The sequence below is a fragment of the Corvus moneduloides genome, chromosome 2, assembly GCF_009650955.1.
Source record: "Corvus moneduloides isolate bCorMon1 chromosome 2, bCorMon1.pri, whole genome shotgun sequence".
Taxonomy (NCBI): Eukaryota; Metazoa; Chordata; class Aves; order Passeriformes; family Corvidae; genus Corvus; species Corvus moneduloides.
In genome coordinates, this window is record NC_045477.1 from 95,563,988 (window position 1) to 95,591,402 (window position 27,415).

The 27,415-nt window shown below is 41.8% G+C and overlaps 1 protein-coding gene across 3 annotated transcripts in view; it reads right to left on the reverse strand.

Moving 5' to 3' along the window:
* ST6GAL2 (ST6 beta-galactoside alpha-2,6-sialyltransferase 2) overlaps positions 1-27,415 on the reverse strand; it is a 174,008-nt gene that overhangs the window by 29,766 nt on the left and 116,827 nt on the right. Inside the window, exons 1-2 of one of the 3 annotated variants that reach the window (XM_032100432.1) lie at positions 17,204-17,285; positions 16,381-16,447 (exon numbers count right to left, since the gene is read on the reverse strand). The exons of 1 other annotated variant lie outside the window; for it this stretch is intronic. In XM_032100432.1, the coding sequence (XP_031956323.1) occupies positions 16,381-16,413 (33 nt within the window). In that variant the 5' untranslated portion in view covers positions 16,414-16,447; positions 17,204-17,285. Of the gene's footprint in view, positions 1-16,380; positions 16,448-17,203; positions 17,368-27,415 lie in introns of those variants that run through there. One more of the 3 variants, XM_032100434.1, reaches the window with a different exon arrangement.

Sequence of the window (27,415 nt, forward strand, 5' to 3'; positions counted from 1 at the left end):
CAGTAATTGCACTGAAAAAGGGCAATCTGAATTGCTTCCTTAAAGAAGGGAACATTTATACTAACACATACATGAACAGAGAGTGCAGCTAAAAAAGATCTGTTTCAATCCCATCACAAAAAACTTGACCAAATTCACTAACTCTTCCAGGCAGAAGTGATTGGAGAATTTTGATTTTCCACTCTAAAGCAGCAGCATTTCTGAGATATACTGATTATCCACGTCTCTGTGTAGCAGTATATTTTACATCTGCCACATATGTTCTTAGTGTATGTTTCTAACACTGTAGGAGCTGTTTTGCTTTCTTTTTAATTACCAACTTCTTTATTAGACTGTAGTTTGTCTTTTTACATTTGTTCCAGAAAGCAAGCAACTCAGCCCTTGTTTAAAAACTCTAATATAGAACAATGTTAAACAAATTGTTCTCAGCTCTATCTCAGTGCCAGTTCCCATTTGTTTATGTTAGCAAAGTAATTGCAGGAGGATATTTAGAAAACTATCATTGTTAACATCTCATTCCTAGATATTAATATATATACATACAAACAACATGCCTTCTATGTGCTTATTTGCCTTAGTCCAAAAGCTTGAATGAAAAGTTTCACCCTGGAAGAAGGCTTGCCAAATTGAAGGATGAAGTCAGTCTAGCCCTTGTTACATTAAAATCTAAAAATGAAATTTCCTGGACTGAAACAATTTTCCCCTCTTTTTTGTATATTTTAATACTTAACATGCTGATACTACTTTTATACTTTAATACTTAACTATGCTGATAGTCAACCTACACTAGCTGGGATATTTTGGTTGGCTTCCTAAAGCAAAATGAAGTGGTATTAGTATATTTTTCCCCCCATCTTTCTTTCTTTCTCCATTCTGGCACTGTTTTATGCATGGCCATGGACAAAATTAGTTTAAATTATGACTAGATCAACAGAAATCTCTTCTGTGGGGGATACAGCTGTTTTTAACCTGACATGAACCACTGGGACCTGAATCCTACCGGTCTGGAAATTTTACAGAGAAACAGGATCTGTAACAACTACCAGCATGAAACTAGTATGAGCAATAGTGAGAAACCAAGGTTGTTGTCTGGGTGCTTCATAGCTTTGCCGTTTGTCAATCATTGATGCCCACATGCAGCACACAGGAAGTCTTTTCTCCCAGCATCTGCCATTCACTCCCTACAAATACAACTGACTTTACAAGATGGAAGGTAGCAGAAAAAATATTAGGTTCTCTGAAAGCTCTGACACCATTAAAACAGTGAGAAACTGAGGTAAGTGAGAAGCAAGTTAGCTGCTAGTTCTCAAGATTATTTGCATTAGTTGTTTTTTTTTTTGTAAAAGTTAGAAGGATGTGATAAGATTGAGACCATTCTCACTGGATATATCTGTGGAATTATCATTTGATGATAATTTTCACCATCATAAGAGACAACAAAACCTAAAACCTTGCATTTTGAGATCTACAGGCTACTACAGATGAATCTGTGAAAGAATAAGTACTTTACTTTCCAAGATACTTGGTAGAGTTTTTGTGCCCTTATCTTTAGCGTAAAGTCTCAATTTAAATACTGACTTTGAAACCTGAAGCTAACCAGTAATATATTCCCTTCCTTCAATTTTTCAACAGGGATTATCAAAATTTTCATTAATATATTTCTTAGTATTTCAAATGCTGGCTATGCATTTCTTGGTTTTCAGCCAACAGGAATGCCTTTGAAATATCACTGATTTCATGACAAAGCCCTCCTTCTAAGACTACCCTAAAGTAGCCAAGACACGCAAACCCCTGCCTGTCTTTTGCACACTCTCTTTAGAAGATGTGGATGCATCTGCTAAGAAGGTGCCGATGAAGCACATCCTCCCGCCCAGCACGGAGCGTAGCCATGCTCGCATCAAGATGTCAGTAACCTCTGAAACTCTCCCTCTCCTCTCTTGCTGTGCACTGACAGCTCAGCATCCATGGGAACAGACCCCCTCACACGTGTGGCAAGGAGTAGCTGTGGTTTGCCCACACTGCCCTAGCAAATCCACCTGCTTGCTTTCCCAGGGAGCCTCTTCTGAGACAGTGCTTGCTTCTCTTCTGGTTCGTGCCCTTCCCAGGAAACAGGAGTTCTCCCTCACCATGGCACCATTTGCTGTTTAGGAAAGCTACTGGCAACACTCAGACCAACCACTGGGAGAATCAGGAAAAAAGTTCGCAAGGCTGGAGATGAAACATTTATGTGATTTTGACCCTTGCCTAGGATAATACAACCCCAACCCTTGCCTGCAGCTTTTAAGTGCTGAAGGCACAAGACAAGTAATAAAGTAAAGCCAATTCACTCCCCTAAATCAATCAGAAGAAGGTTTTCTCTGTCAACATGAAAAGAGACTGTTCTGAAAAAGAAATCCTTGTTTTAGCATAGATTGATTCCTTAGCAACACCCAATCCTGTCAAACATATTCTGCTGATGGGGTTTAGTCTTCCTTCAATCCCATTCAGACACTAAATAAATGGGGAAAAAAGTTAGTCTGACTTAAAAACTAATGCTTAACATTTCTAAAATTTTCAGGATTCTTGCTTTTATTTCCTGATTTACATCTATACTTCTAGTCAGAGTGTTAGTAGAGATGTTTTACTAACAGTTAAAACTTCATAGCAGATATAGACAATACTACACAGGATGACTGCAAGCAAAGCAAAATTTTCCTACTTTCATCAGGCTGGGTTGTCAGGTTTTTTTAAATGTTAGAGAAGAATGCATTGAAGTTCATTCTAAAGACGGGTATAAAAATGCAAATAGATATATTAGCAGTAATCATAAATGATGTCAAGCAGTGACAAGACTCTTGTTCTGGTGTTCAGTTGTGTTTAATCTGCTCCAAACTCTTTCAAATTTTTCAGTATCTACACAAAACAGTCTGTTGTGCTTGCTCTGCTCTAGGAAAAGAGTAAAATTCATACAAATCAGTATTTGGACCTGAGGCAGTACAGCAAGGTGCTGGTAATCTACCTGGAAATTCCCTACCCTGGCAGGTAGGACACCTGCCACTAGCAGTAAACCTATCAATCACCAAACCTGGTTTGGTGAATGATTAAACCAAATTGACCATTCCAATAAAGCAGAAGGAAATCTATATGGGAACAGTACATATGTTTTAATCAATTTTAATGCATTGTATAATTTCATAGTACTTCCAGTAACTGCAGTGACTTCTATTATATAAACCTTCCAAATGTGAAACATGATATTACATCTAACAGATGCTGGAGGACCATGAGAGACACGAGGTTATTCCCAGGGAGTAATGGCACAGCTATGTGTGTTCCCATTACCCCACCTGTGCATTGATGCAAAGCTACAGGAGAATTCCCTAGCACCTCACAATCCTGAAGTGACATTTAAGTAGAGATAAAGATTTTAAGATGAATTTGTGAGCAGCTGTTGAGTGGTCTACTTACAAACCACATTTATTCAAACATATCTTGTACCTCAAAGTCTGCTTTTCCACTTACAGAGCCCGAATCTGTGAAGAGTAACAGTCACAAGTTTTTGCTTTCAGCATAAGAGAACAAGCACCACCAAGGTTTTCTTACACAAGCAGGCAGACAGTATGTTATGCCCTACCAGAACCAAGACAAATATTTTTTAAAGCTAGTTACGGAGAAGCGAGTACCCACACCCACAGATCTGAGGTTCAGCTGTGGACCCAGAACATTGCTGATGGCATTTGCACAGAAGCAAGATCTCACTGCAAGTCAGAATCTGGATACTGTCAAAATTTAGTCTAAAGATGCTGTGCTGTTATAGATTTTCTTCTATTTTAACTACTTTTTCAGATTTCTAAACCTTTTCAGATTGCCCCAACAGCAGCAGAAACTATTAACAGTGAACTAATTTATGATGAAATGGACTTATCATACTAGAGATAATTTTTTTAAGCTTTAATTGTTCCAACTTGATACAGCTCTAAGAATCCTATCCAATGTGCTTTCAGAAATCTCAATGGATAGTATTTATCTGGCTTATTTACTAATTACTTCCAAATTACAAGTGTCCCTCAGGTCTGAATCATTTTTGATGAAGGAAGGAACAGACTTTTTTACCATGAGGGAAGAGAAATTAAAGGAGAAGAATTTGTATGGTTCAGGTCAGGCTAATGGAAAGTTTGATTTCTTTAAAGTGTTTTCTAACTTTATCACCACATGCAGTTAACAATTTGTATTTGCCAAGTCTTCTATGCAATTGCCTTGCCTAGATCTCCTAGGGGTTTTTTAGTAAAAGGAGATAATCATTAAAAGCTATGGCAAAAGCAGTATTCCAGACTGCAGATACTGTAAATGTCACACTCTTCATAAACAAACTGAGCATGGACAAGCACATGAGGACTAATCACGTGTTTTCAAGACACTTAAACAGAACATGCCCAAGGGTACACTGTAGAGGAGTCCATGTTTCCATCAGTGGGTAACATATACAGTCTCCTCTCCAGGAGTTGAAGAATCCAAATTTATGTGAATTTTGTTATATCACTTTTCTGCCAAGCACACTGTTGTATGAAACAGGCACACTGGTGTCTTTAGTTTAAAATCAATTACTTGGCTTGGGCATGAGAGAATCAGGGGAAAAACAGACTTCTAGTGTATGATATTAGCTCTCTAAAAGCACTGTCTTTCTTGGAAAATGTAACACTGTTAATATAATAAATATGTACTCTATGTACTTTCTCTACTGCTACTATTTCTCCAGCATTTCAGCCAGTGACTGATAACTCCAGATTACAGTCGTGTGTCTCCTCTGGCATCACCATTATCACTGTAATTACCCCTTGATTTCCAAAATTCAGAAGTAGTACCTCTGTTCTGTTCCAAGACCAATGAACCACCCACATTGCTGGAAGTCTTGACCCTGTGTGCTTTTCTCTTAATGACATTTTTATTTAGCATGCCTGTTTCCTAGTCACTTGACATTTTCCCTAAGTACTTTTCATACATGGGACTTGCAACTGTCTTCTTTTGTAACCTCACTTCAGATCGGTAGAAAATAAATGAGGGGAATCTTTTGCTTAAAAAGATACTGCATTTCAAAGAACAAAAACATAACTTTTTTGTTTAGCAACTCCGAATGAAAAATTCAATTTCTGTTTATATCCCTAAACCACATTGGAACTGATGTGGCATTGAGTTTTACTTTCTGAGAAACTTGGGCAGCAGGGTAATGAGGAACTCTCTTTGCTGCTCTGCTGCTGCTGACCACACTTCTGCTTTATAACCAATTCCAAACAATTGAGGGAATATATCACATATAAAGAGGCTGACTTTAATTCAGTGTTAAGGTAAGGAAGACTTCACACTCTATAACATATACTTACAGGGTAGATCCAGCACTCATAGTTTTGAGTCACAAAACCCCAGTAGTGTCCATCTAACAGCTTTCTTGCCCTTGCACAGTTGTTTTATTGTCCGGCTGTTAACATTCCTCCCTCTTTTACTTAAAATGTTAAAAGCCAGTAAATAAGGAACTAATATCAAGTATTTAATGGGATATTTTAATTAAAGTGTCATACTTTTAAAACTTTTCTTTAGAAAATAAGTGAGAAAATTCAGAAAAAAACAGGGTTTAAAGTGTCTCAATCAAAAAGCAAACTGCTGTGGGAAGATGCCTGTACTTTCTTGAGCTGGATCAGATGTCTATCTTAGCCATGCTGAATTTCTCAGCAGTCAAGGCTATGAATTACTATTGGCTGCTTGACTGATTAACCATGGTGCTGGTATGCCTGAGACCTTCCAAACACAGCAGGGTTATTGCAGCAGCAGACAATACTATAATATTGCAGTATTACAGGCTTTGCAGTTTTCTATTCCTTCTCTCAGCTTGTGCAACGCGTTTATGACACTCCTTGGAAACTTTCATCTGAGAGCATGGGATGGAGCAGCACCAGTAGTAACTCAAAGCTTTGCAGCTCTGCAGCCTGAAGAGTGAAGACATACTATTTCTAGAAACACCAAGAAGATAAAAATTCTTGGAGGTGACCTCCTCCTTCGAGGCCCTGCTTACTGAAGAAATCATGCAGACAGTCACTATGAAGGCACTCCAGTGCCGTGCAGTGATATCTGAGCTAACTCAGGAATCAAAAGAAGCATCCTCATATCTATGTATTTTGCTTTGCATTTCCTCTTTCATGGCTCTGGTTTTGGTGCTTTCACCACCTGAAGAATTCTCAAGGCACTTTCAACTGCAACTAGTTATTGTTTTAAAAAATAAAGAGCCTAGCGTCATACAGGACAGGAGCAAAGTTCCACGTATATAGTGTGCTCTACCTAGCGCTAGTGTCCCTATTTATCTCATGATGACCTTGCAAGAGCAATATGTATTCCAGAGACTGCAAGACTTTATTCTTTTAATTCCGTGGTCCAGGAGTTTTCAGTAGGGTTTCTCTCCCGCTTGAAGCTTTTGCAGACTGTAGTGGTATATCTGATCACTGGTTTAAGTAGCTGTGATCACATTACCTGCACCCTGCACCCTTCTCAGTGGCTGTCTATATAGAGGCACATTGATTTTTAGCTGACTCTGTTGGTCTTTTCAGCTCTCCTAATAATAACATGCCTGAGCAACTAGAAAGCCTACTGATCCGTATTTCACACAAACACCCTTTTACAGGAATTAACCCATAGTAAACTACTGTAACGATTGTATTTTTGGTGTGGGGTGTGTTAGGCAAGAAGCAGGAATGCCCCTGTGCTACAGCTGCTAGCCAGTAGCAGTACAGATGGCAAACAGGACAAAGACTGGCCTTGCACAGACACACATAGCACTTCCTGGCCTCATTGACTGTAGAGTTTGCAGGTGTTGAGTGGTCCTGCCTAAAAGACAGCCCTACCAAACAGAGATGCACAGCACCCTGTCTCTTCAGGAGCAGCACCTCCTAACTTCTGCCAAGTCTCTTCTGGAGCTTTATAACTTAAGCCCCTGAAAGAAAAATACAGACAAGCAGTGACTTCAAATACTCTCAGCCCCTGCCTCAGGGTGAGGGCTCATTCCAGCCTGACATCTGTTCCAGCCCTGCCTGCTCTGTCTATAAAATGGTTCAGTCAAACTAATTCAATGTCTTGAAATACAGCATATTTAGAGACCTTTCTTCACTTGGCTCCATCTAACAATACCAAGTATCTGCAATGGCATGCTGTGGTCTTCACATCATTCAGAAAATAGCACTCAGAGCAGAGGAAAGGGCTGGTGCACAACCAGGTCCCACGCCTGTATAGAAGTCACTGCTAAGGTGCCTCTAACTTGAAAAATAAAAGGCACTTCCAGACCCACAAACATTTACTCTATGTTTTCTAACGCCTATCTGAAATCTTGCAATTTTGGAAGCTAGACATTTCAGCCTGCAGATATTTAGACACAACAAAGAGCAGCCCAAACGCACACATGGAGAATACTGATCCCCATCTAAGGCCATTGCCACCCTTACAGCGTTCCACAGCAGGAGCTGCCACAAGGGAAACCCTAAATGCCAAGCTGGCCATCAATGAGAGACGTTTTTTGCCTGGAGGTGAGAGTGTGACTAGGCCAACAGAGACACTCTCTTCTACCAAGTAGAGAGGGAAAAGCTGTACTAAATAGTGATCTCTCAAACCAGACACTCCAAAAAGTGATAGTACGGTGGGAGTAGGGCTCCAAGTGCAAATCCTTCTCCAGCAGTTACAGGGCTAATGCTTCTGCCTTACCACATAAGCCTATAGCCAGCCATGCACAGTCTGGCTCAACCTATACTGCTCTGAATTTATCCTTTAAAAAAAATCTGAAATAAATAGCAAAAATACAATCAGTCTGAACAAGCAGTGAACAATTACAGTGGAATGAATATAACTATGCACAAATATTTCTAATGGAGAGATTAGCTTTCTATAACAAACTCTGGTTTTAACCTTCCTAAGTTCAACAAAGTAAAACCCAGTCACATGAAATTTCAGAGTCATGGTCTCATGCCAAGGAAAGCTCCACTGGAAAGTCTGAGGTAGATCGGCCAAGGCATCTTGAAGATATGAGAGTTCCTGAAAAGTGAGGTGTTCTCCATTTCTTGGACTGTTCCCTAACTTTTTTTGGCTCACCATAACTTAAAAATGGTTGGCTTAGACATTCCAAACTTGCTTGGCTACTACTGGTGCCTTTGACTAGTTGCAGGCTATTTTATTACTAAATGTGGGTTTGTGCAAATTCCGAGCGCTGCAGTTGTTAACAGCACATGTTGGCTTGTGCATTCCGCAGGCAAGCCAGCCTGGCCCACTGCAGGCTTCTCCATCACTTCATCAGCTGTGCTCAGGAGGCAGCACTGAAGCCCAGGACCCTTCCCTCAGGTCCAACCGGGTGTAAGAACTTGGCTGGACTTTACAGGTTCCATGGGGAGACATTCTGTCAAGCTGGAGAGGAATGGTCCTGGGGTGCTTCCCAGCCTTGCCAGTAGCAAAGTGCCTCACTCGGAAAGGTAAGCACACACTAGACACAGAGGGTTTCCTTCTCTGACTTAGTGTTGTCCTCTTCCTACTCCTTCAATCCATACTTAGCCTTACTCTCTGATGAACCCAAAAAATTTTCTCAGTGAACATCCACATAACTCCCAACCCTCTCCTCCATGGATTACTGATCCAATCTATTTTCCATTTATACGGTGATTGCATAATGTGTGCTGGGGTCCGGGTGCTTCTACTGCAGCAGATTCCCCCTCTCTGCTCCACTCTCTTGGTCTCCAAGGCCCTCTTCTAGACTAGGAGCCTTGTACACATAGACACAACATCGGGCATTAGACTTCTGGACAGGAACACCCAGGGGGAAGATTTCAGCCCTCAAGAAGCAAATTTGCTCCCCTGAGCAAACTTTTAATTTGTCTGAAGAACCCTGGAGAGACTGTGGGTAAGGAATTCACTCCTGATGGAGACCGTTCTGCTGACAATCTTGATTTTGATAACAGATACTATGGCAACCACATGAATCACTTGACACAGCCTTCAGCATGGTCAACCACTTTAAACAATTCTCCTTAATCTTTGATACATCTTTTGACAATGACTATCACCTGCTACCTTGCCAGGAAAACAAGCAGTGCACAGCGGTGGGAAACATTAGGCCATTAAAACACTTCCCGGTGAAGTATGTTTCTACATGGAAACAGTGTTACAAAGAGACCTATTCTTTTTGAGATGCACACATGCACGACTCCCATTCACAGGAGCTATGTGAGTGAATCCGAAGTAAAATAGGCTCAAAAGTGTCCACATTTACCAAACACTGATCCCACACAGAAAGTGCCTTTTAAGAATGACATATCCTTTGACCTTCTGCATCTAACTTCTGCTCTTCAGAAACAAAAGACTTTGCAATGACCATGTCCCCCACATTAAAAAACAAACCTGGCACTATAATCACCAAAAAAATCCATAAAATAAAAATTATCTACCTAATAGGCAGTAAGAACAGAAGTTTTTTTCCACATTTCTTATCCAGTTGGAGATTTATCAGAGCTCTTTTATTTGTACCATCTTCAAATATCTGTTTCTGTCACCTTTAAAATGCAGATAATCTAACTCAGAGGTGTGCTCTTCTCAGGAGAGACCACACAATGCTCAATCAAATTCTACAAAATACATAGCCCTCTGCTGGGTCGGCACCAACCTGCAGAGGGCCAAGGAAAAGCTACAGGAAGAGGACTTCTCGCAGTCTCCCACAGAGATCCAGCCTCCACTGCCCTTTGGGAAGGGTGCTTCCCAGCTCCAGCCCTCCTGCCGCCCTGTGAGCTAATGAAAAGAGCATGAGGAGGATCTGCAGGCGCTTTCCTCCCCCTCTCAATCCACAAAGGGCGAGTCACAGTCTGACCCTAACTTAACACTCAGGCTGTAAACTTACTTAACACTTGTAGAAGAATTTATTTTTTTCAAACATACTGATGGCAGCATATGGCCCATCGACAGGTTTATTATTATAAGACACTTTTTCCACCAGGTTATAGTCTTTTTTATAAACATATGTTTCAGCACATAATAAACCCCCTAAGAACTGTTTCTGAAATGTGCAGGCACAGAAACTACTTTTCAAGGTTTGTCAAGACAATGAAAGAAACAATGTTTAAAGAGACTTCCATTTTTCAAAAGGTTTTTCTCTATATGTCTTTTAAATCCAAGGGTACTTGAGAGTTATGTATGCTTAAAAAAAAAGAAAGAAAAAGAAAAGTGAGTTGTCTTTGTTAACGCCACATTCTTCTCTATTTTGTCAAAGCAGTCCTTTTTATACTTAGTAAAACTCCTTCCACTAAATAGACCTTTTAACTATGCTTTAAATCAGGACACGTGGTTTATGGGTGAATGATAAGATTCCGAAAATTAGGTGGCATATTATAAAGAAACTGTCAACACCACACTGCTACAGTCACGCGAACTCATCTGTGCAAAGTCACCCTGGATACTCTGTGCCCTTCAGCTGTGCTAATAAAGATCTGCATGTGGAGTCAAGGTGGTTTGATCACCAACTTCCATCCATCCGCAACACTGTATCCAAGTTAAATGTCTAAAAACAGATCACTGCTTGATTTTGCTATAGATCACATTTGTGTTCTTAAGAAATAAGGCTTCTTGTCTATGCAGCTATAATGCAATTGCTGTGCTAGCACCACAACCTTTAGGGGGAAGAAAGTCACATAGTGTATACTGCTTTATTCAAAAAAATCCTACACTCCTTTTATTCTGAATGCTTTCTCCCTAACATCTCACAATATATTTAGCCCAAGCAGGCTTGGTTTTAAAAGCAGCTTCCTCCATACATAAAAACACGACCCAACTCAGGTATGTTTGCTTTGTTTCCTACCACCCAAGTTCAGAGTCTCCTGTTGAAAGGAGCCTGCAGCTGGAACACAAACTAGGACTTGCTGGGGCCTAGACCCTGAGCCCACTTAAAGGTGATACAAAACCTTTCACTAGTTTTATGGGCCTGGATATTAGACCTGCGGTTCGCTGAAGATACCAGCGGCCTTACAGACTGTATGATATGATATATTAATACTCCTTAGCACTAGAGAAGAATTTTGCAATCACTTTGAACGTTTCATTGGTATTTACAGTCTTTTGGGAAGGAAAGAGCACTTCTTTTCTTTGTGTGTTTGTCTCCTTCCCCTGATGATACTCCCCACAAAAGGCAGATGTTTTAAGACACTGGAAAAAAGAATCATACACAAGCAGATTTGAAGCTTAAAGAATAAAAATCTCTAATTTTATCATAGGCATGCTGTTATAATGGGCATGCATGAGCTTGCATTCAAAGAAAACTCATTTGTTAAAATTAATCACTGACTTCTCAGCCAATTTGTCAGTTAACTACTACCACGTCTGGACATGATTAGTTAGCTTCACTGGGAGACACATGGTGCCCTCTATAATGCTTCCACAGGATGAAATCCTAAACCCAGTGAAGTCTTTGAACATTTTGCAAGCAACTTATTCACACGGAGCCAGAACCTCATGGATGCTGCTGTAGGAGATGCCATGAAGATTTTTTGCCTTTTCTTTTATACCCCTGTTATACCTTTTTACAGCTTCTGTATTCTTAGTGCTTTTTGCCTGCATTCTTGGACTTCTTTGCTCAGCTAGGAGACTAAACATTTTAGAAGCTTTGTAGTTAGGGATCAGTGTGCCCCAGACCCCAAGGCCCTCTCCAGAACACATTCTGTAAACTAAGATAGAACCATCCAGGGGAAGGTTCCTTGGGGAGGGAGGCTCATTTAAGCCTCTCATTGGGGAATTTTTTATAGATATGCTAATTAGTAACACCTAGAATGTTATAGCAGATCTTTTGTGGGTGTGGGCATTGCAGTGGGCGTTTCAGTGCATTTGACCTAGACCTGTGCACCTAAGGATCCTTAAAATAAATACCAAGGTAAAATCTCTTTTCCCCTTCTAACCATGTTTGACTCTTGATTTTAAGACCAGGTAAAGACATCATAGGCTCTACTTTTTTCTGCTTTTAAAGATTAAGCCTTTCTAGGAGAGAAAGGCCAACAGCTTTGACAATAAACATGCTCTTTTCTCCACCAGCAGACAGAGCAATCACGGGTCCCCGGGCTGTGTTTGGAAACACTTAACTGGCAGGATCGGTTTGAGGCTAAGATGAGGCATGATGTATGAGGCTTCTGACAAGGGGGCTGGCTCTGCTCATCTAATTGCGGTTGCTGCTCCTATGATGTGGAAACCTGTCTATTAGAAACCACATTTCACAGGTGACTGAACAGCCATCAGATGGTAACAGCTTTCATTTGTTATTGACCTCCCTTCCCTGACGCAGCGTAAGGGTGAATGGCCCGACATTCCATTGTCAGTCCAGAGCCAAACACCTCCTGCTTTGTATAGTGAATTATAAAACACCTACGTTTTTCAGACTGTGTTGAAACAGCACTCTTAACTAGCATTTTCTCAGCTAGGCATTACCCTCATGAGAGAATGGCAAATTCTTCACTACTCAATTATGCAAAGTTTGAAGGCATTTTGGACTATGATTGTAGAGTACATCACTACATTTTTATACACAGAAGGTATTTACTCAGAACATCATGGGCACACGCGACTTGGTATTTCACAGAGACAGGATCAGAGCCTTTGCTGAGAAACTGGTATGACAGTGACCAGACCAAAAGTAGTCCTTGTAGTGATGGACTAAAAGACGATTCCACTACCAAAATTAAATACAGAACTTAGCACAGTTACTTTAAACTGAGGATCCTATAAAGAGACCTCATCAAATTTTACACCCTTCAGACCTCTGGCTCCATCCATGACGTAACAGATTCAGAAAGTGACAGAACAAATCTCCCCATCTTGCTAAGCTCTCTCTGGTTGGCCACATATCTTCCAGCCAGACAAATACATATCACATGTGAAGAAGAAACTTTCCTTTCCAAAGTTAAAAGCTGTTTGGTTGTTACAGAGATTTTGTGTTCATACCTCAGATCACTTGCAGTCATTTCACAACCCCAGCTATGTAACACCCTACTCTCAGACAGCATTCCTACAATTTAATACAATAAACAGAGGACTGTACAAAACCTGCGGTGAATCCTACTCTGATGACAACTGCAGAGCTATGCAATGAATAACATTTACCTTTCATTTACATTTAGATTTCTTAAGCACAAGCTTCCAGAAAGCACAGTGCGCTAACACACACACATCCAGCTGTACGGCTGCATCTCCAATGAAACATAACAGCAAGCCAGGCCACCACACCCCACAGCTAAACTCTGTTCCACTTCCCCAGTTCCTCCAAGCCTCTGTGGCCATCTTCAGCAGCATGGAAGAACTGGCCTCTCCAAAGTGACTGGTGTCAAAACAGGGCTTTGAAGATCTGTAGACCAACAAGGTCTGCCAGAGCATCTGTCAGGTGCAAGCACCCAAGGTCAAGGACCCTCATCAAGAACATTGGCAACAGCTCCCTGGTATTTAACTCTTCAAGCATTTATCCTTCTGGAAAGAGACAATCTCTGAAAAACTCATACAGCAAGCAGAATGATTTTGGCATGCTTTGCCCTCAAGGCCAACTACTGAAGTACTGTTTCTAGTCTATGTAAAATTTTCAGACCCATAAAAAGAAATCCGAATTTCTTTACAAGACTGTTTTTTTTTTAAAGTGTTACAGATCAAGAAAATCAGCTTTCTATGGTTGCACCTTAGAAAAGACTGGATCTAAAATACAAAATGTTCACAAACCCAATAACAAGTACCAGAGTTTTTACATTTTTCTCAGGTATAATATGGGAGGTGTGTTCAGCTTTTCACATGATCTTGCATTCTAAATATGTCACCATGAGTTCTACGGGAGGAAGATGGCAGTTATTGTGAAATTAATATATGTAATTAAGCACATGAAGAAGAGTTTGCTGAATCTGAACCTGATATCGAAAGTCCTTTGTGGTGCAGATTTCATACCATGCCACTCCTTTTACATTTTTAACATCATTTTCAATACATACGTCACTGTAAGAAATACTCTTAACTTCAGTAACCATTTAAAAACTTCAAGAAAAAAAAATTATTACAGCTTTCCCATTTGTGTCATGGATTGATTGATACCTAAACACGAATTAGAAAATTTTAAGGAAGCTCAAAACACATTAACATATGAATGGCATGCAGAGCAATTGCTCTGAATTACTACCAGCAAAATCAAAACGCAACTGCTTTTAGTTATGCAAATTGAAAATGTAGTGTCAGGACTGCAAGTGAGAGCCTAAGAAGTGCAAAGTTCAGGGAAAAGCCATGTATGCAGCTGCTCCAAAAATAACCATAGTCAGATAAAAGTCTGAAAGCAATTATTTGGGGTGAATACTGTACACAGACCACTGCACTAAGCTTCTATAATTAAACAAGGCAAAAGTTCAGATGGCACCTAATAAGCCATTTATTACATTAATTATATTCAAGTGTGGCAGTCTAATGCTTGGTAATAACTAACAACAAGGGAAATAATTTAAAGAAAGTATCTGATGCTGAAAATTTCTCTCTTTTTCATTCATCAGTACCAGTGTTGCCAGCCAGCCTTTCTAACACACTTCAAACACATGAAAGGGATACTGCTTAGTGTCAGGAAAAGCTATTTAAGGGTTGTAAACCTTTAGGCTGAGGAAGCCAACAGCCTTACTCAACACAAATTATCTCTTCACTACAAAAGTAGCTGCAAAGTCAGATTTTCCATTCCTTGAAGCAAGTTCCTATGTCTTTGTTCCAAAGTTACAACGCCACAGGGGCAACCAATTTTTTTTGTAGCAAAACCAGCATCTTAGCAGACCTTTGCAGATCAGCAGATTTCCCACTGACCCTATTCCCTGAATTTGCCTTTACACTGATCACGCAGCCTTTGTACACGTCTGTGATTTTAGTAGTATTTTCAGCAAATTCTTAACAAGATCATTAATATTAGAGAGGTATTTAATGTGTTTTGGCTTATTTTAATGCCATTAGTAGCTAAATACATGGAAAATGAGCCTATACCATATGCCCAAGTACTTCTCTGTAGACTGCTAGCCAGTTCCTTAGCAAATACAGAGAAGTTTCCAAATCACAATCTGAAAATTACTACAGAGAGATTTGCATACTATTTCTGATGAGCCAGTAGCATTCCAAGAACTCATGTAAAATCCAGCATGCCCCAATAGTATATGCAGTAAGCAGCACACACAGCATCAATTTACAAAGCAATTGTTAGGAAGCTACCACCAGGATGCTCTTCTATCTTATTTAACTAATCTGCAATAGGAAAAAAAAAAAAAAAAAAAAAAAGCAAACCAAATTCTGTAGTATTACAGTTATTTTTAAATTTTCTTTTCTTGTTCTTAAATCAGGAAAAAAATCACCAGATTTTACTTATGCACAACTCTACGTTTAACCAAAGAGGGCACATAAAAATCATTTTACAGATTTCAAAGAATGAGAGAGAAGATGGACATACAAATTCATCCATGACACCTTTCCACTAGGACGTTTACATACGCAACCCTAGCATCTCTTTAAGCTCCCTTTAAAAAGTTTTTGTAACACTTTCCCTATTGTTTGGCCTTTATTTTCATTTCCTTGGTAGAAAACACATAACAGACCACAGATATAGAACTCTGTAACCTTGCAACAAACCTCTAACATTTTGTACATATCCTCCAACTCTGCATGTGCAGTGTGGACAATGCTGGGAAATCCTGTCCTCAGCCCAGCTGAGGTGGAGAACAGAAAAGAGCTCTCTGACTACAACACTAGGAGTTTTAGACATCCTAAACTCAATCAGAGGAGACTTCTGCCTACAAGTAGTTTGAAGTCTTCACTTACAAGTTCTCAAATCCAGCACTTCCACAGCAAATGGCAAGAGGAGCCCTGCCTCTTACAGCAGAAGTGTCCACAAAGTCGTCAGCTACAGAAATCAGTGCTGAGTGTCCTTGCACTTGACTACACAGATAGGACCTCACCTCCAGACCCTTTATCACAGCTTCTCGTTCAGCAAATACAGCACATCTTTTCCCATAGCGTAGCAGTTGGTCTTATCAAGACACACGCAAACCCAGTAGGTATCCATGGCAGGATTTCCCGTCAAACAGTATTTTAACCAGAAACTGCCCATGAAAAAATAATACCTCTAAACCACACTTCAGATTTACAAAAATAATAAAACCCCTTCAAAAAAAAAAAAAAAAAAACCCAAAAAAAAAAATCAACAAAAAAACTGCAAGAGCTCCATCTCTAAATGGAAAACATGTAGTAATTCTTTCCCCATATCCAACAGCCCCACACTATCAAAACCAGCTGAATTATTTTCACCTAAGTTTTTGAAACAAAAAAAAGATATGTACATACATATATATGTATTAAAATTACCTGGATGCAGACACCACGCCTGGAAAGTTTCATTGCAAAAGGATTAAAGTTCAGAAAGTTTGCAAGACTGAAAAAGGAAAATCAGATTAAAAAAATGTGCAAAACCCTAAACCTTGATGTTTACCGCTGCCTCCTGCCTTTCACTTAACATTTCCCTCCACATCTGAAATGACATGACTAAACGTTCCTCCAAGTTATCAACTAAATTACTTGAATGAGTAACCCAATCAATTTTTTCTAGTACCAAATGAAACACGTTGCCATAACAAAATAAACTAGAAATGGCAGTTGAGTATTAGAGACTATAACATTCCCGATAAATTATAAAAAGACACCACAGAAGCGATCTACACCGCTTAGTAGAGGTGAATTCGCCGAGACTTTCTTTTTTCCTTTGAGAATATCGATTTTTATATGCTACCACAGCTGCCTAACTATTGATAAGAGCAATCTGCAAAAGCAAATATAGAACTAACAGAACAGCCTTGAAAAGCAACCACAAAAAAAGGGTCTCATTTAAATTCCTGGAAAGCACTGCTTCTCTAAACGTATCTATTCAAGCTCTCTTGAACAGGAGAGCCCTTCTAAAACACACCCTGAACACTCCCCGCCCGAAAACTGTAAAGCCAAGAAGCCACTAAGCCATGCCACTGAGAACCCATATGGTTTCACCTACAGGGTTTTCCTTCCAGCAAACGCTGCACAGTAGAAATCCTCCCCTTCACCATCACCACCCACCCCCCAGGAAAAAAAAAAAAAAAAAAAAAAAAAAAAAAAAATCAAGAAAGAGAAGTGCTCTCCGCCCAGGGTCGCCCCTACGTACCGCCGGGCGCTCAGGGCTCTCTGGGGGCCCTGCCCCCCGAGGTGTAGCAGCCGGGGCGGCGCGGGCGCTCCGCCTCGCCGCGTCCCACGCGGTGCCTCTCCCCCCGCATGGTGGTGGCCGCCGCACGCACAAAGCGCAGGGCGCGGGCAGCGGCCGGGGGCGGGCGGCACCCCGGCTCGGCCGGATCGCGGCGGCACGGGCGGCGGGCGGCTCGGCACCGGCACCGCCCCCGCCCCCGGGAGCCGCCGCCCGCCGGGGCCGCCCCCCGCACGCTGCCGAGGGCTCCCCGCGCCGCCGCCCGGCCCCTCCCGGGATGGGGGTGCTCCCGCCCCCGGTACCGCGCGGGCGGAGCCGGGCGCCACGGCGGGGGAGCGGGAGGCTGCGCTCGCTGGGGGGCGGCGGGGGCCGGGGCCGGGGCCGGGCGGACATGCCGGGGTTGCCCCGGGGCCGTGCCGCGCCGCGCTGTCCCGGCTCATTGTTCGGGAAGGGCAGCGGCGGGAGGGGCGGGCGCTGCGGCGGGAGGGGGTCACCCCGGCGGCGGGGGTAGCGCCGCGCTTTCCTCCGCACGGGCAGGGGGCTGGGGACAGCGTTGCATCTTCCCCGCGTGGGGGGAGTGCGCGGGGCCGGCGGCAGCGGGGACGGGGGGATGCGCGGGGATGGGGCGCTGGCGCTGCGCCTTCCCCCGGCGTGGCGTGGCGTGCCGGGACCGCGCTGCACCTTCAGGGGTCTGTGCTGGAGAAGTTCAAAGAGGCAGGGACGGGTGGGAGGGGCGCAGGGGGGGCCCCGGCAGCCTTCTCGCCTTGTCTCTGTGCCCCCGGCCTGCCGAGCGCGGAGAGCGCCGGAGCGTTCCGGCACCGGGACCCCGCGGGGCCGGCCAGGGACGCGGCGTCTCTCTGACCGGTCCGGCAAGTTGAAGGCATGGTCCTTTCCTCAGCCCTCCCCCGTGAGCCGGGGCGGTGGGACTCCCGCACTCACGCGGTGTGGAAGCGCCGCAGCCGGCTTTAGCTCTTTAAGATTAGGCTCCGTTAATTAAAGAAATATTTTAGGCTTAAAGGTCTCCTGAGAAGAAACACATTAACTCGCTAATAAAGCGGGTAGAAAAACAATGCGATACAGGGCTGTTGGATCAGCGATCACAAAGGAAAGGAGAGATCAGAGAGATGCTACCGGAGTGCGGTAAATGCGCCCTCCCGCCGCCGGACCCACACTGCACTGATCGCTCCGGTGGAACTTCCAGTGTCTGTCCAACGGCACAGGAAAAGGGAAATGTTTTCGGTGCAGTCGTTGCTGTGCTTTCTCAGCATGCTAGAAATACCTTAAGGCATGTTTTACTTTTGGTTCAAATTTAATAGCAGTTTACTTTGCAAATAGTCTAAGTCGTCACTTACGAATAATTAGGATAATGACAGATAACCTTTTTTTTGTGCTGAATCTATGCTCCAAGATAAGCATCTGTGTAAATGCATCTGAGACTGTAGCTTCTTTGTGCCCATATTTGTAAGGTGTAAGCTGATCGGAGCAGCACGCCTGCAAAAGGCACGCCTTCTAAGCTGCGAAACAAGTGTCGAAATAAAAGCCATTAGAACTAAAGGAAAAAAGGTGCCATTTCCTAAAGTGAGAGGTAGCATCACAAGGATGTGAAAGACAAAGTGCAATCAAGAATAGGTTAACAGGTTAAAAACTATGATTGATTGAAGTCATAACACTTAATGCCAAAAGCAAATAATGTTCCTAAATTCTAGATAAGTTCATCCATTTGCTTATTCCATTTTGAGGAATTTCATGGATTGCAAAGCAATTAATGAATAAAAAGAACATATTTTTCCCCAGTCTAGGGCATTCTGAAAAAAACCTTCAAACCTAATTTCTTCAAAAATATAAAAATCCTTGTTTATCAGTGTGATAAGAGAGGTTCTCTTACATACACAAAGACAACAAAAATTCTTTTGAGGGGCACTGTGATGTAGATATATCCACAAACTGGGGGGTTTTGGGAACACTGCTGCTTGAGGAATAGTCCTGTATAGCATTAATTCAATAATCTAAATTTATAAAGATAGTTAGCAATTAAAGGATGGATATTTTCCTTTTTTTTTTTTTTTTTCCCCAGACTTGCTGCATCTGTCTATAAAATGATATTATATTGTATGCTGGCTCACAGAATAAACTATAAGCACATGTTTCAAGAAATAAAGTGAAAGGTGGATACTGCTTACTCAAATTTTAAAAATTATATAATTAAAGTAGGAATCTAAATCTGTACAACTCTACAGACATAATCATCTGTTGCTATTTTAAAATGCACTGTTCTTTACTATGCTCATTTTAATACACTAGTAAAATAGAACTTCAATTTGGAATAGAATGTAAATGAATAGCATAAATTACGTGAGTATTTCAGGGAAGCCGGTAGTGCCAAGATGTTCTATGTGGGAATCTGAGATAGTTTAAACATGGTATTAGGACTGCTTGTTGCCTGAAGACTCCCCTTTTTTTCAGCAAAGCACTTACAGAATGGGCAGTTGGATTGGTGACAAATAACACTGGATGAGCATAATTTTTATTGACTGCAGTGGGAGTCTCCCCTATGCATCTAAATGTAAAATTTATCTGCAGAAGGCAGGAGGAGTTATTCTGCAATCCAATAAGGTTTGCTTCAGCCTTTGACATTCTGCTTTTGGCTTAGACTCTCAACTCCAAAATGGAAGAACTCTGCATCCTGTGTATTTCCGATCATTGGCCTGATTCTGCCTTCAATTTCAGCAGAGTACTAAAGAACAGCTTCTCTGGAAGCCAGAAGGTGAATTGGGATAAGGTCTGTGAGATCAGCATCAGGTCCCCGTGATGTGGGAGCTGCCTGGGGAAGGATTTGAGATCAGAGGACAAAGTAATAGCTGGCAAGTCCAGAACGGTAAAGAATTTACTTTCACATGTTTACAGCTTGAAGAATTTGTCTTTTATATAAATTGATAGCAATAGGGTAAAGTTACACACAGTTGCTGTTGCTTTGTTATTGAGTTTGACGACTGGTATAGATGCATCTATCACTTTGGTTTGTTACTGTGTTAGAGCAGTGCATATAAATGAAGGGGATAAATAACCTAATTTACTATGAGCAAGAGTCACAGTATATTAAAAACAGTGACACAGAGAAAGCTTTTGCCTCTCCTGGAAAAAGTTTTATAACAGATCTTTGTAGTCATCATTTAAACTGGCAGGTACAGTACACAAAGATCCTTAAAACCCAGGCACAAGCTTATTTAACCTTTTCAAAATATATTCCTGGCTAGTATGGCTCCACTGATGGAAAAGGGAATTTTTCTATTGACTCTACCAAAACTCCATTTCACCTGAGTAATTGCAATTTTATTTCAGAACTATTTTGGTTTTGAACAAATAACTGCTATTAATGTTACATGAATCAGTAAGCTCTGGGTGTCCACAGGTTGTGCATCTCCCACTTCTCATGGTTCCCTGAGGTATTTTTCTGTTATTACTCCCAAAGTGGACTTGTTAGGTGGGTTCCCACTGTCTTTCTGCAAACCCTCAAACAGCTTGGGGAAGTGTGCTTTCTCTCCTTGGGACAGGGAAGGAAGGAACATGCTTCAGACTGGTCCCTTTAGCACCTCATGAGGTGGGGAATCTTCTGGCTCTCCAGCAGTGCTGCCTTTGGGTAGGGCTCTTTTGGCCTGGCATTCCTGTCCTGCTGTACCCAGAGGGACCTGCGGTTATCACATGCCATGATTTTGGTTAGTGCGGACCTGCATTTTGTTTCTACTCGTCAAGCAGACTTTTAATAAGCTGAAGATACTGTTGTTGGCTTCTGCACACATCAGATGCATTTCAGTGTTGCAGTTGTTCAGTTGCCGATGTGGATTTAGGATTGGAGCCTACAGACCTCAATTAAAAGCTCTCCCTTAGGAGAGAGAGTGGCCTGGTTTCTTTTTCTCATATCATCTCATGGCAGATGATTGGCAGAATTGCCTCCTCTCCAAGGCAAGCTGTTTCTCTGCCCTTCAGAAACGTCGTGACAAAATCCTCCCTGACTCAGTGGCGAGGTGGTTTAGTTTCAGATGTGTGTGCACATTTGGCTGTGCTCACAAGGCTTGCTACATCCTTGCTGATGGATACTAGTGTGTGTGCACAAAGTTTGTCCAAGGACTCTATTTGCTTGCAGGGAACTGACAGGGGAAAAAAGAAGGGAAGAGTGTTTGCCAGCATGGCATAGATCATGTCAGGAAGAATTCTGTGTGTATCCTGTTGCATGTGTGTCTGAAGAGCTAGCCTGGTTGCTGGCTAATGTTCATTGTGTCTTGGCAAGGTGCAGTAGGAAACAGAATGGAGTATGAATCTGAACCCAGAGTCTGCCACCAAGTGTCATCTACACCATCTCTGATGCAGCCCTGGGAGTAAAAGATATAATGGACACAATTTCTTTTTAGTTTTCTCTGGTCTTGAAGGAAAGTGCTAACATACTGCTGACCTGACCTGTATTAATAAGTAATTCTTATCCTTCAGTGCTGGCTCAGATGTGGAACCCAATAAGCAGAGTCAGAACCTATTCCTTGCTTTCCTCTCCCTCATATTTGTCTTAGGAAGTAAACATGGACTTCCAAGTCTATAGCATGAACTTTTAATACCACCAGGGTCACCTGTCCATTTACTCCCTTGTACATGCAAGTCACGTCTCTGACTTCTTCTCATCAAGAATTCAGTTTCATAAGAAACAGTAAAGAGCCGAAATGAAAAGACAAAGGTACCAGAGGTACCTTCAGCTTGGGATTTTTTGCCAGTTGTCACATTATTGCAGAAGTCATCCCCAAGCTGTGAAAAAGGGTGGACTTGAGCTGCGTTTGTAAAACAAGTGAGTAACAGGGTCGGAACTTCAATGTGAGCAGGGCTGGGAGCTCCCTGCTGTTCCCTCTGGTGCTCCATCCCACTGACCTCAGCAGTCATCCTTCAGCCAGTGTTTTCATGGCACTGCACAAGTGTTATAGGCAGAGTCACGTAGTTAAAGTTACAAATGTCATAAATCCCAGTTCTTCATGTTAACCAGATCACAAATCCTACACAAGCAAAAGACTAACCGCACCCTAAAGACATGGCCAGTAAAATGCTCCTAAAGGCTGGCTGGTTTGATGAACTTGAACAATGTTCTCATCCTCTTTTCTGCTGAAGCACTGGAACTTTCTGTCCATTTTCCCCTCTGTTATTTATTACTACTAGCAGCACCCATTGGGTACTATGTGCCTTGACTCCTTGTCAACTTCTAATGGAAGTTGAAGAAGCTGAAGTAATCTGTAGTGTTTGGGGAATTTTTATTAATAATCAGTCAATGCCAAACTTCACTGGAATTCAAACCCTGAATATTCTGTATAGGTAAATAAATATCTAGAGATAGATGAGTTTTGGAGCAAATTTTATACACAAAATTACATTGAATTAATATCTGCCTGCACTCTGCGTGGTTGTGATGTATGGAGGCATTACTGATGAGCTGTAGTGAGCGGGCTCTTTGGGTGAAAAGGTTATAACTGAGATAAACGTGTGTTTATGCAGCAGGTTTTTGAAGGAAAAAAAGATGTACCTCATCTGCTGAATCATCAAGATGGGAGATAGGAGAAAAAAAATGGGCTTGGAATAACAGTTTTCTCAATGTACAGTGGAATACTTCCTTCCAAAGAAGAAATGCGTATTTGCCTGGATGGTATTATCAATAGGGAGACAAATACATATTCACCCCCTGAAACCTTTGCAGGCAGAGAGGCTGTTGTGCCCAGAGCAGCACACGCTGGCCAGAGGCAGCCCAGCCTGTGCAGAACAAGGCCAGGGCAGCACGTAAGGCCGGGAGTAATCCCTTCAGTCCAGGCAGTGCATGGCAGCGCAGCAAAGTGTGCACCTGCATGGAGGAGAAGGCCTCTCCTGTTCTGCCATCTCTTTCCCTTCTCTGAACTCCTGCTGAGCACTGTGGAGGTCTGATTTAGGACATTTGTACCTGAAGGGATCTAGGAGGTCCTTCCTTCTGTCCTGATCACCACAACCAGCCTTCATCTCCTTAAATTAAGGGTTTGTCAGATATAATCAAAAAGTCAAAAAGGAGTACCCTGATACCATTTGATCAGAAAGCATTCAAGAATTCATCCTTAGAGCCTGCTCCCACTGCAAGTGTCCCTCCTCGTGTTGTCTGGCCAACAGCATTTGCAGTTCCAGGATCATGTGCAGTGTTCCTGCAGATGGGATTCATCGCCTCAGGTGGGATTGCGGCTTAGCAGAAGTCCCATATTCTGGTTTTGCCTGGTTAGGAACTGCCGAAGAAAGTTAGTTTTCTTACAGAAATGACTTTATGCTTTGAAAATGGGTCATCATTTTCTTCTTGATTTAAAATGCAAGGGAGCTTTCCCAGGAGTGACTTGGTTGCTGGTTATTCATTGCTCCAGAGCTGGTTATTGCTAGTACACTGTTTCATGTAACTTTGCATCTGGCCTGGGAAATGCTGCCTTGCTTTCTGCTGTACACAGCCTAAAAAAACCCCCCTGGCATCATCTCTGCTGCAGGGGAGTGCAGATAGATCAGTGTAGCAAAGCTGCTCTCATCATGCATACTTTCCAAATGCTTTAAGACAAGCAAAGAAATATGAACAGTGCTGTGGTTTAATGGTGGTTTGCATACATACAGGCTATGTATCATACTTTAAATATGCAGATACATTTTTTAAGACAGTTGAAACCACAACTGAAGTATGGGGAGGTTTAGCCAATTAGCGTCACAAAATGAGTCAGCACTTTTTAGCCTCCACTGTTAATAGGAAGAGTTGGCAAAACCTGTTCCTACCTTGCTTTGGTATTTTCAGTTCAGAACTTTACAGTGCAAACATTACCTGGTTTGTTTAAATAATAAAGGCAGGAGTTCTGACATCAGTATGGGAAAAGGACTCTTAGGCTGATTGGTTGTGTGTTCCCCACCTTTTTGGAGACACAGACTATACCACAGAATTTTATCCTACTTTACAGGGCTCTTAAATGTGTTGCAGTTACTTTTGCAGAGATGTTAAATATGTTGCTGAAATTGGTTAAATAGAAGCTATTGTATGAAAAATGAGAAAGCAAATAGCAGCGTATGAGAAAAGCTGTGTTTTGAAATGGTGTCACTTTCCTGCAAGGAATAGGCATTAAAAAGACAACTTTAATTAAAGTCTTTATCTTCCAGCATATTTGACAGTTTAAAGATAGTAAACAGTCACCTCGGGACAACAGTAAGCACTGTTTCCCATTTGGTGATAAAATTTAGTCTTTCCCTGAAAAAAATATTGCAGCCATTTTGTGCAGGGAAACCTTCTCCTCCTGTAGATATCACTGGATATAAACAGGAGGAGGATTGGCCTGTTGTCAGAAGCTAGGTAGCATTTGGGCACCTGTCACCATGGCTGTAAGATCATGTCCCTTTTTCTGATTCACTTGCCCATCTGACATTGCCTCAGTCCCTGTCTCACCCAGGTCTTTCTGCACAGAAGTGAACCTTACTGTTTCTGTTTTCTATGCTCTTGTTGAAGGAAATGGAAGCCTTACTCTCTCTCGAACCTCCCCTCCAAACCTGTCCCTTATATGTTCCAAAATTTTCTGCAGCTTTCTTGCTGTGCTGGTACCCTTCTCAAATTTGCAGTTTGCTTGAAGACAGAAGTATCTCTGTTTATATCAAGAGGTGGGTCAAGTTGCTAAAATCATTCTGAAAAAGTTGGAGGTCGATGCTTGAGAAGCATTGTTTTATTTTTCCCGTTGTTTATAAGGAAACGGCTCAGATAGAGGCACTTATGGTTCCAGTGTATGGGCCCTCTTCCGTCTCCCAAACATTTATTTTAGCCACACAGAAAAGGTGACAGAGAGTTGGGAAAGGAAAATGAATGTTAGCCTTTGCTGGAAAATAGAATTTTGGTTTGAAAAAAAGAAAATAAAAGGAAAATGTCAAGACTTTTTTCTTAATCGAAGTGAAACAGAAGCTTTTTGAATAGGTTCAAGGCAAAATATGCTTCCAGAAGAGCCAATCATCACTGTACTTCTCTGAGCTGTGGAAGATCTCAGGTGTATACTCTTACCCTTCCTCAAGGAACAGACGCTTGAAACCCATATCCCTTTCACTTGGACAACTTGTGGCTTCTGGCTTGCCCCTAGTAAATGCTTCTCTTTTCCTCTGGATTTTGAACAAGAATCTTGAATTGCAAATGGAAATTTCATTGAAACTGATGTGTTTCTATTTTCATTAAATTGTAATTTCCTGGCAAAAATAACAGTTTGGAAAATTCTGGCAAGATTGGCTGACAGAGCACATATAGCTCTCAAAACAGAGGGGATGCTGAAGACAATTACTTAGGTCCAAACTCTGTTCTTGGCTTCAGAGGCAAAATATAGGTGCAGCTGAGGGCACACACCCTTTGATTTGCCAGCGAAGTAAAGCATTTTTCCGAACAAGTGAATTGAATATTCTGTCCCTTTTAGTGCAGCGATAATTACACAACTCTGTTTATTCTCCGGGTTTTTTTCAGCTCATCCATCATTCACAGCTCAGATTTCTACAGTGATTTCACCAAGTTGGTTTGCTGTACGATGCAGAATGGAAGTCAAGTTAATTTTGCGCTCTACCCACCTCAGTCTGATTAACTCAAATTAAATTTTGTGCTAATAAGTCTGAGTGTGTCACCATAATTGGAAAGCCTTAAGTTCCTCTGACTGCAGGGAAAGTGCTGTTTTCCCCTTCACCATGAAAACATTTGAATTATAACATCTGGGAAATTTGCAACAAACAATGGTATCAATTTGAGGCCTCCATACAAAGTTTTTTCTGTTTCTCATCAGGGACCATGAATACATATCTGTATCAGATTGCAGCTCTTGGAACATTTGGCCCATCTGCCCACCAGAGGAAAACTAAAGAAGCAGGGACACTCCTTCCAATAAGAGGAAACCACGGAGCATCTGTGTTCCTCCATTATGTGGAAATCCTCTTGGGCTAATAAGTGGCTGCTATATCTTAAATAACTGGACAATTACTTAAATCTGTGACCAAAGTCTGAACAGGTCAATTCAGTGGGAAGTCTAACTAAGGTTGCTATAATTCACTTGCAATTTGGAGAAAAAGGAAAAAAAACACAGAAATGAGAGCTGAAAGACTGGTGGGAAGGGGAAGGGGAAGGGGAAGGGGAAGGGGAAGGGGAAGGGGAAGGGGAAGGGAAGGGAAGGGAAGGGAAGGGAAGGGAAGGGAAGGGAAGGGAAGGGAAGGGAAGGGAAGGGAAGGGAAGGGAAGGGAAGGGAAGGGAAGGGAAGGGAAGGGAAGGGAAGGGAAGGCTTTGATCTAAAGGTAAAGAAAACTTCAGCATGGTAAGGAAAGAGTATGGTGAATGTGAGTTTGAGTTTATAGTCCTATTCCATTTAGATCAATATCCTTCTTGTATTTGCTAAGGTAAAGAGCTACTGTTTTTCTTAACTCCAGAAAGATCTCTTGCTCCAATTATCACCTACTCCCAAAAGAAGAAAATCATAAACCCAAAGTAAAACTACAGCAGGTGGAGTTTGGGAAAAGGTAACTCTGTGTTCTGAGAAGTCCTGGTATCCATGAAGAAGACCAAGGAAATGTGCCCAAGTACCTGGTGCCAGAGATAATGCAGGAGCACACTGAGATTTCAATAATGTAGAAGCATGTAAATCCAGTTGAATTACAAATGGAGAAGCCTAGTGAATGTCAAACAGTATGGAAGTAGTTGTAAATATACCTGTATTATAATGGAACATCTACACCTCCTGATGGGAATTCATGGGGGTGTATATCATCCATGGGCTATCTCCCATAGCAGCAGGAACATCATGATTGCACAGCAAGTTTATTAAGTATGAAACAAGCCAGCAAACCCTTTAAAAAGTGAAGTCCCTTACAGCATACCATCCTAATGAAGGGTTTGAGAGTCAGAAATGTCAACACTCACTGGAGAGCTGTTCAGCAGATATTCTGAAGTCAAGCCCTGCTCTCTAACCTTGGAATCAATGAGAATTTGCTATAATTTTCCACAGAGGTAGGATCAAATGCAGAGGCATGATGAAACACCTAACTGGAAGGACTGCGGCACCACTTCTGTGTCTCTATCGGATCTGAATTAAGTTTTAGTAATACAGAAAGGGCCTCTCCTATTTGTCCTCTATCTCTCTGACAAACAGCCTTATAAAAAAA